General features: G+C 44.3%; 1 protein-coding gene across 3 annotated transcripts in view; it reads right to left on the bottom strand.

Moving 5' to 3' along the window:
• LOC148035422 (Cleavage and polyadenylation specificity factor (CPSF) A subunit protein) overlaps positions 1-16574 on the bottom strand; it is a 120660-nt gene that overhangs the window by 41221 nt on the left and 62865 nt on the right. For all 3 annotated transcript variants that reach the window (XM_087680426.1, XM_087680423.1, XM_087680425.1), the window contains exons 2-4: positions 15740-15874; positions 14128-14207; positions 13953-14036 (exon numbers count right to left, since the gene is read on the bottom strand). In XM_087680426.1, the coding sequence (XP_087536552.1) occupies positions 13953-14036; positions 14128-14207; positions 15740-15874 (299 nt within the window). The remainder of the gene's footprint in view (positions 1-13952; positions 14037-14127; positions 14208-15739; positions 15875-16574) is intronic.

The following is a 16574-nucleotide window of genomic DNA, read 5'->3' as shown; positions in this document are numbered from 1 at the left end:
AGGAGTGTTGGTATTAGCAAACTCCTGGTGAATACCTTTATCTGCACAAAACCGAGCAAACTCATTAGAAACAAATTCACCACCCTTGTCAGATCGCAAGGTCTTCAACTTCTGGCCCAATCCGTTCTCCTCAAAGAGAAATCAATCCTTGAAGTGGAAGAAAGCTTCTGACTTCAATGCCAAGAAATAGACCCATGTCATCCTACTGTAGTCATCTATGATCAACATGAAGTACGAGCTCCCACGCAAGGACTCGTTCCTCATAGGGCCACATAGATCCGTAGATACAAGCTCCATCGGTGAAGTAGACCGCCGCGAAGCTGTGTGGGGAATGGCATCCCTATGCTGCTTCCTACCAATGCAGGAGACACATGGCTGCTGGCTCACCACTATATCCGGCAACCCTCGAACAAGCTGTCCACATGACGCTCTCCGAAGATAATCATAGTTGAGGTGTCCAAACCGAGCATGCCATAACTCTGACTGTGACTGAGAGGTAAAAAGAAGAGTAGAGAGGGCGGTGGAAGACTTCAATTTATAAATGTCGTTCTCCTCATATCCGGATGATAGAACCTTCCTCGACCCACGATCAAGGACTCGCACCGTAGTACTATCAAACTCCACCAAAAGTCCAAGGGAGCAAATCTTATGAACTGACAGGAGATGATATCCTAAGCCTGGTACATGCAAGACCTCTGAGGTATGGGTACCACCACGTCCATCTGGAATAAGCTGCATCTTACCCCGTCCTGCAATAGATACTGAAGAGCTATCTCCAATGAGAATCTACCCACGCGAGGGTCGCAACTGGGCAACACCATCTGATGAAGGAGTCATGTGCCAGGAGGCACCACTATCAACGATCCACTCTCGAGCCTGGGGAGCCGTCATTGCAGCATCAGAAGCATTCGGTGAAGAGTCCTCAATGACAGCTAGATAAAGAAATGCAGCTGATGAGGGTGCAGCCACCGCTCCAGAATCCTTTGTGTCCTTCTTGTTGGTGTCCTTCTTGTCTTTGTCAGGGCAATCCTTCTTCCAATGGCCAGTCTTTCCACAGATATGACATGTGGATTCTTTGTCCTTGTCCTTGTCCTTGTCCTTCTTTGGCTTGTTATCCCCCTTCTTCTTCTTTTGGTCCTTCCCCTTCTTCTGAGAGGCTTGACCTGTCAACGCCTCCGACTTGGAACCATTCTGTCCCTTTCATTGTTCCTCTTGGTCCAAGACCATAGAAACCAACTCTTCCCAACGAAGAGTAGACTCGCGCCCCGAAGCAATAAGGGCAAAGTAGAATGTACCGAATCTTGGTGGCAACTGGGACAATAGTGTGATCGCCATGTCTTCGCAGGAAATCGGCTTCCCTGCATTCTGAACCTGCATCTGAAGCTGCCTTAGCTTGTTGATGTGCTCCCGCAGCGAAGAAGACTTGTTTACGGACAAGGTCCGCATCTGTACCTCCAAAGAAACCCGCTTCATAAGGGTCATCCAATTGTACATCTAATCAAGCTCCAGCCATATCTCCCGAGTGACCGTCAAGTGCTCGATGTGAGCGATCACGCCTGTAGTACAAGATAGAAAAAGAAAGGAACGAATCCTGGCATTCAGTTTGTCCCAATGAGACTAAGCCTTGGCCAACTCCGCACAAGCATCGGAAGAGAGTTTGGACTCATCTCTTACCGAGGGCCGGTCGATCTCCTCCTGTACAAGCTCCGCCAAATCATAGGACTCAAGGATGGCCAACATCATGACGCGCCAAATGCGGTAGTTGTCGCCATTGAGCTTCTGATCTGCGGGAAGAGCCGGTAAGACAAGGCACCTTCCGATCCATAATCGACTGGAACTCCAAGTCAATCTCTGTAGACATCTTCACCTGTAATGCCTTCACAAACGCAAAAGCAACCCCCTCTGACTATGAAAACTCAGCCTGCTAAGGCTCTTCCGCGACCTGAAACTTCTTCACCCGCCGGAGGCGATGAAAAAGTAAAACCTGCGCTTGAAAGCTGAAAACTCAAACTTTCTCCGCGTCAAACAGCAGTAAACAGCAGCAAATCCACCACCTGGACTCCTTTCCTGCGCGCCCACACTTGCTTCAGCCTTGTTCCAAGGCGCAGCCCTCCTGTCTGCCCTCAAACGCTGAAAACCCAAATTTGTGTCGCGATAGAAACTCCTCTTCAGGTTGGTTCTGCGCTCAGTCAGCCCTTTAACACTGCTTTGATACCATGTCAAAGTGCAGCGGTGCAGAAGCGTAGGACTGAGAGAGAGAGAGAGAACGCAGAGAGAGGAGAGAGAAAGAGACAGTGGAAGATGAAGATCTGCTGTATAAAGTGTGCTGAATACAAAGATATGCAGATATATACACGGGCGCAGTGCGCTGGACTGCGTGTCTCCACCTCGACGATGCAACCTGCTGTTCACCTCGAAGTCCGCTGCAGTCTGCACTGTCTCCTATCTGAAATCTGCGAACAGAGACGGAATCTGCGCGTGCCACCGGTCTGTAATCTGCGAGCAGAGAAGTGTAGGAGACTGGAAATCCTCGGCTATTTATAGCCAGAAAAACAGGGCGCCAGAAACAGCCTGTCGGCTAATGCAGCCGACTGTCTGAACAGGTCGGACTGCCACGTGGCAGTCCGACTGTACTAGGACAGAAACTGTCCGACTGCACCTGCTGCACCTGATCAGGCTGTGATCTCTAACAAGCACGCTGTTCAAAGTGGCGTGGATGTCGGCCCGCTAAGATCAACGTGAATCAATCTAAGAGGCTCCTCAGCTCTATTTGTAGACTGCTGAGGAAATGGGATACGGTGCTGCTTCCCGAGCTGACAGGCTTTACAGTCATCTCGAGCTAGCTTCAGGCGTGGAAAGCCCTCAACCAGCTCACAGCGTAACAACTCATAAAGTGAGTCATAATTGAGATGCCCTAAGCAAAAATGCCAAAGACGCTCATTGTGCGTAGGCTCCCGAGATGTAGCTAAGGCCTGGAAGCTATGGAACATGGAGCCCTCCACAATCGGCTCGGTGAGAAAGTGAATCATGTGGTATAGGTCATTAGGTTGTGCCTCATCGCGAGCAATCACGAAACCAGTCTGAGAGTCAAGGACCTCGACTATGGCCGTTGTAAAGAAAATTGCTTGCCCCAACCAGCAAAGCTGCTAAACAGATAACAAGTTCACCCCAAGTTAAGAGACATGATATATACTGTTCAGCGAAGCCAGATCCGGACCCTTGTCAATGGCAAAATTGACGCAACCTTGAGCCGAAATCTTGTCTAAGGAGTTGTTTTCTACACTGCCCTCCCCAGCTGCAGGGGCTCGGGTACGGAAAATGTCCTCTATAGGAGTCATGTGATGTGTAGCTCCACTGTCCACAAACCAAACTAGAGCTAAAGTGCTCGGCTGTGACGAGTGGGCCTCTGCAGTAACCTTGTCAGGAGGCAACTCACAGATGTGGACGAGACTCGCATCGGATGTCTCTACGGAGACGATGTGAGCCTCTGCAAACCAATCAAACAAGCCCTTTGAAGTTGAGAACGTTGTCGACTGAGATGAATGTGCGGTGACAGTGTGAGTTTGACCTTTAAACTGCCCCTTGCCATCACCCTGTCTCCCCTGCTGGGGGTTGCCCGACTGTGGGGCAGGGGTCTGAGACTTAGGTTTTGGTGTTGTGCCTCATGCCTTTGATCGATACTCGTCGTCAAAATAGCCATTCTTTTGACAATGTTGACAATACTTATTCTTTTTAGGTACATTCTGCCACCTTGGTTTAAGTTGCGACTAGGAATTTCCTTGAGAATCCCCAAATTGATTTAGCTTTTTGAGTTTGATTTTGATTTTGAGTGGAGGTTTGGTTTGGTTTGCCCTTCCCTTGTTGCCCTTTCTGAGAAGAGCAAAAAGAGCCCCCTCTGAAGAGGCATTCATATGAAACTAATCGAACAACCGTGCGTAAAGCAACAGTTAATACTCAAATTCATAGAATGTAAATATGATAGACTTTGAAACTATTCCTTCCACAAAATTGAAGTATTTCTTGGGGAGTTCATTGAGGAATAATGTGACCTGGATCGTCAGAGAACTTGGGAGTCCCCGTAGTGGAGAATACAGTGAGGAGAAGCCGATACTCAATCAACTTGACTTTCAAGTCGACCCCGATTAGTGATTTCGAAAAGCTGAAGCTCATGGTCCAAATTAATACGACGGGTGCTATCCCGAGCCGCATAGCAGTCAATCAAGTGTGCCAATCACTCTGACGCTAAGTCAAAATGCTGAAGCTGAGAATGAAACTCAGGCAATAAGCCCCGCATCAGCTCGATAATAGCGGAGGCATTCCTAGCTTTTTATGAGCGGACAACCTCGTATGGAGTAAATGCAGAACCGGGTTGGAGTTCCAACCCCTGCACAAGATCCCATAGGTTTTGTGAGTCAATGACATATCTCATCAAATTCGACCAAGTAGTAAAATTTGACCCGTTAAAACGAGTCTTGTCATTAAATGCATTATTCGCAGAAGATAAGCTAGAACCATGAGATGTCGTATATGTGGTATAAGATGATGGTGGAAATGATGGTGGAGATGGATGTGTCTGATAAGAGAAAGAGTAAGGGGGAAGAGGTGGGTAAGCAGAAGTAGGTTGTGAGTGTCCAATGAGTATCAATTGATGCGGAGGCACTGGAACATAAATGTTTCCATAAGGTGCTGGTGTAGGTGGAGACACTAGGACACAGTAGCCTTGTCCAAAGTGAGGCTGGGACATAGCAGTATGACCAGAAGTCCACTTGGCAATGCCATGGAGGCAAACTGTGGAGGCAAGTGATTCACACTCCAGAGCGACTGAGTGGGATACCCAGGTTGCAATGATTCCGAAAGTGTGTATGAAGAAGGTGGAACACCACCCGGCTGAGGGAACGATGAGGTCCTAAAGGATGTGTCCATGTTTCCATAACCCCCCAGTGTGATGGGCAGTGTGATATGAGGTGTCTGAAATGAAAATGTAAATGGTGTAAATGTAAGTGGTGAAGCAACGGAAGAATGTGGTGGGATGGGTGGATTTTGAAAGTGAGGTGTATGGGTGCAGATTTTTTTTGTTTATTTTTATCATTTAAAGACTGAAAATGAAACTGTGAAGATGATGATGCACCATGTAATGAAGTGAAAGGAACACCAGATTTATTCTCATTATGTAAAATAGACGGAAAAGAAGAAAGGGCAGAAAAAGAGTTACCTAACTATTTCTTATAATCCCCTCGACGTGTGTTAACATACAAGAATTGGTCCTCAAGAGGACCTTTTCCATAGTCAACAGACTAGACTCTTTCTTCCATATGATCTCTACCAGTATATTGCAAAATAGAAGAGGTAAAAGAAGAAAGCACAAAAGACGAATCAAAAGTACCTTGCACTGGAGAGGACGGAAGAGTCTAAAAAAATGAAAAATACTCCGGATCTTGCTCTCCAAGAGAGGGGTCCATCCTTGATGGAGATCTCAACGGCCCTGCAACATCATCAGACTTATGCGCAACATTTGAAGAGTGAAAATCATGCATACCATCATTCAGAAGCTTTTCTTGAAGGGCAATGTTTCGATCGAGCTCCTCAATCTTCTTTCGTCGATAGGCTATGATCAATTTATATTCTTCAGAGGTCAGCTTGCCTATCCATTCTTCCATGTACTCAGATGTGTCTTCCACCACGTCAGACCTTTGTGGAGCAAGCTGATTGGTCCACTCTCGCTCGGTTCTTGTTGGGTATTTTACTCACGCCTTACTTACGCCTACGCTCATATGGGAGTGTCGGTGATCAGTAGGACACTGGGGCACTTTTTACTCTCGGTAGGAGAGGTTTTTTCCCCCAGACTTATGGTCTTATTATCGTATGTACTTATGTGCTTATGTTACACACATTTAGGCACTTAGTGTGTGTCGGGTATGAACACCCCCCTACAACCCTAAGGTTTAAGGGTTGTACTTACTTTCAGATCACACTTATTCAGTCTATTCTCTTGGGTGTCGTGCTTCAACTCTGTCTCTCACTCTCACACTGTCTATTGAATCTCAACTGTACCTCGATCCTCTGTTCTCACATTTGGTATCAGAGCGGTCATCAGTCAGCAGCCAGGAGTCCCCGCCAGTCTTGCCCCCGAGTCGCCAGCTCCAGACCTGCCCAGTTCTGCCTTGCGTGCAGCTCCAACAGTCAGCGCGCAACACTGCCCTGTCCCAACGCGCCACCAGCAGGAGCCGTCAACATCCCAGTCGCGTCACGTCAGCTGCAGGCGCTAACGTTTGCCAGCGCAACCTTCGCATGAAGTCCACCTGCAGTCAAACTCTGTCAGGCTCGTCACGTCACGACGCAGTCTTCATCAGGACGATGCCCGTTTGACCATCGTCAGCCCGTCTGCCCGCCTGTCGCCGTTTCTAAAAATCCACGTCAACTCGCGACTGCCCGCCTGCCGCCGTTTGTGACCACGACCACGTCAGGTCACCACGTCAGGTGACCACGTCAGCCTGTCTTGCGCCAAACTGCCCGCCTACGTTCACACGCCAGTCTGCTCCACGTCAAGTGCAATTTTAAACATTTTTTTTTAAATTTCAGCCCAGAATAAAATTCTGGAAGCGGAGGTTCACACACGGCAACACAGAACAAGTGCAGGGAAAAATTTCAGGCAAATTTTTAGACAGGATCGTCAGACATTTTGGGGCTTTTGTGTATTTGGAGGACAGTTGCATTTGGACTGCTGATACAGTCACAGAAAGACTGTTTTTGACAGAAATTTTGGCAAAAATTTTGGGGATTTATTCATAATAGTGTTGTATTGCACTGTTTGCACCTTGAGAAGCGTGCAGTAAAAGACAGTTTTCTGACAGAGTACGCCCTTGCACATTAATTGCAGAAACGTATTTGCTGCAATTTCTGGAAATTTGCAGATTTCCAGTTCGTACTGCTTTGACATTGCTCATTTTGTCTTTGGAAATTTGTCATCATGGCAAATCAAGGAGGTGATGTTTTTACGTATGTATCCAAGGAGGACAGACTGGACGGAAACAACTATTCCCTTTGGTCATTTATAATGAAAAATGTATTAGTGGCCAAGAATTTATGGGATTATGTCAGTGGAGAGGAAACTCGGCCGGGAGTTGTAGCTCCCGCTACTCCTCCTCCCCATGGCGCACGTGGACAACGGGGACCTCAGTCCGCTCCACCTCAGCCACTTCCTCCAAGAACTGCAGCTCAAAAAGCTTGGGATACCCGTGATGCACAGGCCTTGTCACTGATTGCTCTGGCAGTTCAGCGGTCCATTATACCTCATATCCGTTCGGCATCTTCTTCATGAGATGCATGGTTGACTTTGGAGCATATGTTTGCAGGAAAAAATGAGACACGGATCTCTTTCTTAAAGAAAGAGTTGGAAACTCTAAAGATGCATGAAGGTGATTCTATGCAGGATCGCTTAAACAAGATTCAGGACTTGAGGGAACAGCTCATGAATGTAGATGAGTATTTTTCGGATGCACAGTTGATATCCACCACCTTCAATTTCCTACCTCCTTCGTACTTGTCTTTTCATACTGCATTGAACCTCACCATGAGGATTGCTGAGCACCCACTCACTTTTATTCAGCTGGTTAGCTTGCTTCTAGAGGAGGAGCAAACACGGAAAAATAGTGGTGTGGATGCTATAGTCTCTGAGCAGGCTTTTGTGGCCAGACAGAAAGGCAAGAACAGCAAGGTCAAAAATGCTCCACAGAGTTCTGACACTTCGGGCACATCGCAGAATCAGTCACAAGGGGGGACACAAGCAAAGAAAGGAAAATGTCATTATTGTAAGAAGCCCGGCCACTATATCACTGAATGCGCTGGTCTTGACAGGATCTTTGTGTCATGGTTTATATGAGTTGGATGCTCTTTCAGTAGATCAGTCAACATACTTGACATCCACTCTTACTCCTGCTATGATACAGGCGGAGTTATGGCATGCTCGTTTAGGGCATGTAAACTTTGGCAGCTTGATGCTTTTACAGCGTACTCAGATGCTGGATGGCTTACCTCTCTTGGAGAGACCTCCTGACCACTTATGCGAGGGATGCATTTTGGGAAAAATGCATCGTTTCTCATTTCCTCGTGATGTTGCTTTCAGGGCAACAACCAGATTGCAGTTGGTGCATTCAGATGTTTGTGGGCCTATGCAGACCATGTCATTGGGTGGTGGTTATTATTTTGTGACATTCATTGATTACTTCACATGTTTTTGCTGGGTCTATTGTTTGAAAAAGAAGTCAGAAGTGTATGATGCATTTTTGGCTTTCAGTGCACTTGTTGAAAACCAATCTGGATGCCACATTAAGACTCTCCGTTCGGACGGAGGGGGGGAATACATGTCTGCTGAATTCTTTTTTGCAACAGAAGGGCATAGTACATCAGTATACTACAGCTTATACTCCACAGCAGAATGGGGTAGCAAAGAGGAAAAATCGATCACTCATGGAGATGGCCAGATGTATGCTGAAGGTAAAGAGCTTGCCTCATAGTTTTTGGATGGAAGCAGTCATGTGTGCTTGCCATATTTTGAACAGATGCCCTACCAAAGCCTTGAAGACCATCACACCATTTGAGACTTGGAACAGCCATACACCTTCTGTTGGTCACTTTCGTACCTTTGGGTGTCTTGCCTATGCCCATATTCCACAGGTACTTAGAAGAAAATTGGACAACAAGGCTGTTAAGTGCATTTTTATGGGATATAGCAATGAGAGCAAAGGCTACAGACTCTATGATCCCGTTACTAAGAAGGTTTTTGTCAGCAGGGATGTTGTTTTTGATGAAAAATCAGAATTATCCTTGGCTGGTTTGGACACATATCAGGCTGCCCGTGATGTTTTTGAAGGGCTGCTGCCCATTACTTTTAGTGATTCAGCTGGAGGTTCACAAAATGAACCTAATGTTCAACCAGCTGCTCCTATGGATAGTGCAGAAATTCAGCCATTGGCTAATCGGAATATTCAGCAGCATGCTGAAACAGAAATTCAGCAAGAGCTTGCACACAGCCAGGATGCTAGACAGCTACCTAGATGGTATTTGCAGACTATGCAAGATAGTCCTTTGGATGCACCCATGGCTGGTCGTACTAGAAGGCAAACTGATTTGCATGATTCAGCACATACTATGGAGTTTATTATGGCAGCAAGTACTTTTGATAATGAAGAGCCTGAATGTTATGAGGATGCACAACACAGTGTGCATTGGAAGGCAGCCATGCAAGCTGAATTAGATTCTATTACTAAGAATCAAACTTGGGATTTGGTGTCCTTGCCATTTGGGAAGAAAGCCATTGGAACAAAATGGGTCTACAAATTGAAAAGAAAAGCAGATGGATCCATTGATAAATACAAGGGACGGCTGGTAGCTAAAGGCTACACAGAAAAAGGGCATTGATTATGAGGAGACATTTGCTCCTACTTCCCGTATGACGACCATCAGGTCTATGATTGCTTTGGCTGCATATTATGGTTGGACAGTCCATCACCTAGATATCAAGACTGCATTTTTGCATGGGGAACTTCAAGAGGAAGTTTATGTACAGCAGCCCATTGGTTTTGCAGTTGAAGGCTCAGAAAATTTGGTATGCAAGCTCAAAAAGGCACTATATGGTTTAAAACAAGCTCCTAGAGCTTGGTATGAAAAGATAGATGCTTTCTTGCTTGGTCAAGGGTTTCTAAACAGTTCATCTGAGTCTACCCTTTACGTATGTAAAGAAGGGGGATCTATGCTGATTTTATGTCTTTATGTTGATGACCTTTTGCTCACTGGAACACATGCTGATCAGATTTCAGCATTCAAACAAAATTTGCAGCAAACTTTTGACATGTCTGACTTGGGAGTTTTGCATTACTACTTGGGCATCCAATTCATACATAATGCTCGAGGTATTGGGTTATCACAGTCACGGTATATTGGGCAGCTTCTTGAGAAATTTGGCTTACAGGATTGCAAGCCAGTTACTACTCCCATGGAACCTGGACTGAAACTGTCATTACATGATGACAGTGATTTGTTTGATATACATACATATGCTCCTGCAGTTGGATGTCTTATCTATCTATGCAATACTAGGCCGGACATACAGTTTGCAGTTTCAGCCTTGAGCAAGTATATGCATCAGCCACGTATGTCACATTGGCAAGCTGTCAAGCGTGTTTTCCGCTACTTGCAGGGTACTCGTTCTCTTGGGTTGCTTTATGCCAAGGAGGGACCACTGCATTTACATGCTTACAATGATTCTGATTGGGCTGGTGATTATGATACACGTCACTCTACTAGTGGTAATTGTTTCTTTCTTGGCACTTCTTGCATTTCTTGGCTTAGCAAGAAACAATCCACTGTTGCCACATCGTCATGTGAAGCTGAATACAAGGCAGCTTTCACCACCACAGTTGAATGTGTATGGCTTAGACGCTTGCTAGCTGATTTGGATGTATCTGTTACTGAGCCTACTCCTTTGTTCACTGACAGTCAGAGTGCCATTGCAGTGGCACGGAACCCAGTGTTTCATGCTCGCACGAAACACATTGAGATTCACTATCACTTTGTCAGAGAGAGGCTATATGCAGGTGATATCAACCTTGTCTATTGTCCTACCACCAGTAATGTGGCAGACATCTTCACCAAAGCTCTTCCTCGTGACAAATTTGAAGCATTTCGCAATGCTTTAAATTTGATATCCTTTGGTGGCGGATGATCCTTGTACTCTTGATCACTCTTCACTCCAGGGGGGTTTGTTGGGTATTTTACTCACGCCTTACTTACGCCTACGCTCATATGGGAGTGTCGGTGATCAATAGGACACTGGGGCACTTTTTACTCTCGGTAGGAGAGGTTTTTTCCCCCAGACTTATGGTCTTATTATCGTATGTACTTATGTGCTTATGTTACACACATTTAGGCACTTAGTGTGTGTTGGGTGTGAACACCCCCCTACAACCCTAAGGTTTAAGGGTTGTACTTTGTACTTTCAGATCACACTTATTCAGTCTATTCTCTTGGGTGTCGTGCTTCAACTCTGTCTCTCACTCTCACACTGTCTACTGAATCTCAGCTGTACCTCGATCCTCTGTTCTCACAGTTCTCCGCATAGGTTGTTCTGGAGACTAAATCGATGTTGATATGTTCGAAGTCATTTGAACCTACTGTTTTTTTTGCTTCTTGCGAAGAGCTCTCAGATCAAAGGCCTAGGTTTCTTAGAGAGTACCAGGCTCCGATACCACGTAAAGAGAAATACCCTAACATAGAAGCATAAACAAAAACCGTACGACAAAGCACAGACTGATAAAAGAACACAATTAGGGTTAGGGTAACTCAGAGACAATGAACACTGTGAATAAATGAAATGATATGACTACTAATAATATGATGCTCATGCAACAAACACACTATGCAATGAATGAATATTGAACCTCGAACTCCTGTATCTCAAGGATCAAGGCAGAGGTAATGAGCTAGAGAGTGTGTCGTACTCCGAACAGATCCCGAATTGCAGCAAGGCAGCCTCCGGATATTGAACACCAACAAACGCAGCAATGTGAGCTGGATCTGATTCAGACTGTAGTCTAGAGAGAGAGTGTGCAAAAAACGCAGGCTGTAGAGGGAGATAGACAGCAAATGCAGGCAATGTGGAGGCTAGCGACAGTTGAGGAGAGAGAAAAACTGTCAGGCGCAGCAGGTAGAGAGAGAAAACTGCCAAAAGCAGCTGTGAGGAGAGAAAACTGCAGACGACAGCTAACAGGTGAGAGAAAAATGCGCAACAAGAGAGAGAAAACTGTCAGGGCGGCAGCTGAGGCCTGGAAACGCAGCAGTTTGCTGACATGGCAGGCTGTTCGACAGCAATGCAGATGACCAGCAATTAGTCGCCATGCAGAAACAGCAGCAATCAGCGTGTGGAGAGCTGGAAACAGGTGCTAGACTGTAGGGAACAGTGATGGACAGCAAGGGCTGAGATGTCCTCCGCGAATGGGATGTGGGCAACAAGCTGATAACACCTGAAACGTGCAAAAACGAGATTGAGGAAAGAGTGGAGGGCTGGCTGCCAATTTATAGAAAATTAGGGTTCTAGATCCTCTCCCACTTAACTTTCTCGATCTGCTCCCCGTTTTAGGGTTTTAGCTAAAATAAGCCTAAAATAAGAATGTTTTGGGGCTGTTTAAGTGGCTAAGAGCAATTCTTAGCACAACAAGAACCATCTCAACTCAAGATCTCAAGATACTTATTTGCAGCTTCAAAGAAAACCTGCTAACCATGGAACACTCTCCTAGAAAAACACAATAAATTTTGTTGCCAGAACCATCCAAATCCTACGTGCCAAAATGAACAAAACAATCTTTCACCGTGACCGATCCATGGGTTGGTCTCATATCCTTAGTCCATCTCAGGACTTCCAGCAAAAACCTCACAACATCTTGCAAAATTCTCTCAAACCATGAAATTTTTATCCCCAATTTCCCTTCTTGGTAGAATGTTCCTACAAACTAGTTTCACTAATGCCTTCAGACTCCCACACAGTCCACCATGCACATAGCACACTTACTCTCATCCTACCACCCTAACAAGTTAGGGTAGGTTTACATACAAAGTGGTTGGAACCTCCTTAATTGACTACTTGCCAAAACTATCAGCACCACACCAATCTCCTCTTATTGTACCCATGACCACACCTCTATCTATCAAGAAGTAGGCTGCAGTGGGACAGCAGAATCTTATCTGGTTTGGTTAATCGCCATCACTGGAAAACTGAAAAAGAAGCAAAGAAACAACTATGGCAGCTACAATACATCTCAGCCTACTAGTGAGCTGATAAGCTATAAATTATCATGTATACACTGCCTGAGCTTGTAAGCTTGGGCTGAGTGAATAAACTGGATGGGCTGCTCCAGCTGAACTTGTCGATCAATGGGATCTCAAACATGTCAACTCGTCCATCATCTCCACCATTTCTAAAAGTACCACAAAGTGGGTTGAACATCTTAATTGACCACTTGCCAAAAGTCTCAGTACTGCACCAATCTCCTCTTATTGTCCACGACCACACCTCTATCTATCAAAAAGTAGGCTGCTGTGAGAAAGCACAATCTTATCCGGTTTGGTTAATCACCATTGCTGGAAAACTGAAAAAGAAGCAAAGAAATAATGATGGCAGCTACAATACATCTCAGCCAACCAGCAAGCTGATAAGCCATGCCTTATCATGTATACACTGCCTGAGCTTGTAAGCTTGGGCTGAGTGAATAAACTGGATGGGCTGCTCCAGCTGGACGAACTTGTTGATCAACGGGATCCCTCCTAGTCTTTTAGATTAATGAGGCTATGTACACAAGAACAAGGAGACATGCAACAACAGGAAGGCAAGAAGTACGCTAAGCAATGTAACTATTCTCAGATGCTCAGGATTAGAGACCTTCAGTTACCTCCCCACCAATTAGGTAGGCAGTGTACTGACACAGAATTTGAGAAAGATGGAAGAGCAGTATCAGCATGCCTACAGTACCACTTTCAAACTTAACTGAAGTGAACGTCAATGTGGAGAACAGTGCATCCATTGCCTTGTCCACTCATAATGCTAAACCAGCCAATATCTGCTATTCTGTGGCAGCCTCACTTGACACAACACTATGATATTTGCACAATCTAAATTGCTGCCCATGGCTGTCCAGTTAATTTTTCTACACCAAACAGCAAAAGATTTACCCCTTTGCAAGAACAGCGATGCACACAGTCCCTCAAACCCAGTTCTATGCTAATTACAACATGCCAGACAGCCAGATACAAGAGAATGAATGCCTCGGACAAGTAAAGAAGGCCCACCATCAACACCCATTGTAGTATGCTCTGAGTTGACAATCCAATACTGATTAAAGTGTCCCTACCCTATCTGTAAAGATCTCATTATGCTATTAGTCCATCAAACAAGTAAAACAGACCTGGGTTCAACTGCCACAAGGTGCCCAAGGTCACGCAGAGCATTTCCAGGTGGTGATATGGTTGTATGTGCTACTGCAAGGAACCTGTACCAGACAACAAAGTGCAGAGATGCTTAGAAAAACAGGACTCGTCACCAGCCCTGAATGTATGAACTAATTCTCTAAGCAATCAAACCTATGTGACTCCATGCAGAACGTCAAAAATGATAGTTTTCCCGAATCAGATGTTAATACAAGTAAGTCCTTTCCATGTGTCTGCAAGATGTCACAAATGTTATTAGTCCAACAATTTGTCCAACAGAATGAGGTGACCTCAATTACATCAGCTCCATAACGCAATATGAAATGATGTGACACCAATTAAATAGAGCATCTAACATGACACTCGTACAAATTAAAGATTCTGACATGATATTAACAACCGATGCACTTGTCTTTGCCATCTATTCAGGAAGATATACACTTGGCAGGAATTAGTACCAATATAGCAGAACCCATCGTCTAAACAGCTGCTAAGGTACATGATTGGAGCATGACCAGCAAGTCCAATGCAATCCACACACCATCACAGTCTTTGACATGTGCAGACAGGTTTGAGATTGATGAAGGCTTGAATCAAAAGGGTGATAACATCCTCCACTCATGAGCAAGCAGTACTGGAGAAGACTGAAACAAAAGTTTTTTCCTTATGTTTTCATGTGTCAAATGCATAAGGGTATGGAAGTATGATTGGAGTGTGATTGAACACCTGAGGCTGACCCGTGCATGACCCTAATTTTATTCAAGAAGATATGCAAGGAAACATATACATCATCCAGAGAGATGCAGGAGTTTAAACTTCAATTTTCAATTTTCAAATTACATGGTCCTTCCATGAGAGACGCTTTTGCAAAAGCAACATTCTTTTGATGTTTGGGAACTCATTGTTTAAATCTTATAATGGCCAGGTATATTTGCTCTTTTCCATACGAGTATGAAATCACTGATATCCCAAATCCAGTTCAATCAACCATATAAGTATGATTCCAACCATGGATTGAAGCATTGGCATATCTGTAATACCAATTGTCAGAAAATTTCAGATTGGGCAGAATATAGATAAAGGATTAGAATACTCTTGATACAGGACCCAGAAACAAAGTACAAAAAGACTATGCCCTGCTATGCTTACACTTCCACACAGCTTGTAAAATAGTTGGATGATGCCTGCTGTGCTCTCTCTTTCTTGCAGAAAGAAAGCCTGTATAGCCTTTTCAGACATGTATCCCAATTTAAGCCAGTCTTACTCCATGCCACAAATTTTGCACTTCAAATCAGAAATACCCGAGCCTCTATTTGCATGTGTGCTCTACTTGACTCCACACACAGTCTAATTGGTACAAGGCAACTTTCGAGTCCCAGAGAACTTCGTACCAGAATTAAAATCTGATTTATTGACAGATTACAGCATGTGCCAAAAAACAGCACTAAGACCTTGTAGACCAAGACACAAATGTGTAATATGAGTGTCTATATGGAGTTGAGTGACATTTTGACCAGCAAAACATGATGTTTCATTAACTTCCAAAGAGCTGAAATAAAAGATCGAAAAATGTACAAACATGTAAAAATTCAAAGAAAGCAACTTTCTACAGTCAACAGAAGATGGGACCTATTGACAACCCTGTGCAGTCAGTTTATCATTTTCTTAACCGAAGATGGGCACATAAAAATACATATTTTACATGTCTAAAGTAGAATTCCATTTTGTACACATGATCAAACAATCAAATGAACTTCATACTAACCAAGGGTTGAGAACTCCGACAGTGTTCATTCCAAGGCAACAACTTCAGGTCCTTTATCATACCAAAAACAGGTTGTTCACAAAGGGACTGCAACACCCCATCCTCACTTAAAACCACCAACTCTAGGCATGTTCCCTGCATTAAATGGATATCACAGACCAAACGAAGAGGAACATGAATCCTTCCTTACACACTTCGGTCATGCCTTCAACTATTATTTTTTAGCCACAATGCACCCTTTCCGATCTAAACAACATGAACAAGGTCTTGGTGTTTAATCATAACAACATTCTCTGCTATGAAGGCATATGCTAACCCTTAACTTTTTGTGCAATCCAAACCTTCAAGCAATCCTAGATGCTTACATACATAAGTATGCTATAAGATTAAAGATTTATGGACACATGCTATGAGAAGAGATGTCACAAACAAAATGGAAAAAATTGAAACACGACATCAAAATACAACGTCAAAAGACAACTATAAAGCATCATAGCAATAAACATCCTTACTCAAACATGAAAAGAATATTGAAAGTGTCAACCAGAACAATGTTCACACATCCAACGCATACGCCGTTAAGTACTAGAGTCTAGATGGTATACAATAGAGCAAAACTTCAATACTTCAAACACTCTTCAAAGTTGCTATTTGAAGCCTAGCTAAAACTAAAGAACCATTCCTATTCATATGTCTAGATTTTATTTTCTCGAGCCTCAGGTGGATGAAAAATGTGTTTCAAACGTAGGAAATATTTTCAATGTTGACCATCACATGGGCTACCCATTGATACCCCTTGTCCTTTGCTTTGGGCTACCTAATTACTCTTAACTAT

This window comes from Lygodium microphyllum, chromosome 6, assembly GCF_053477565.2.
Source record: "Lygodium microphyllum isolate KBCC chromosome 6, Lygodium_microphyllum_v1.1.10, whole genome shotgun sequence".
In the NCBI taxonomy this organism is placed as follows: domain Eukaryota; kingdom Viridiplantae; phylum Streptophyta; class Polypodiopsida; order Schizaeales; family Lygodiaceae; genus Lygodium; species Lygodium microphyllum.
Note: the sequence above shows the minus strand (reverse complement) of the source record. Positions and strands in the feature narration are given on the sequence as shown.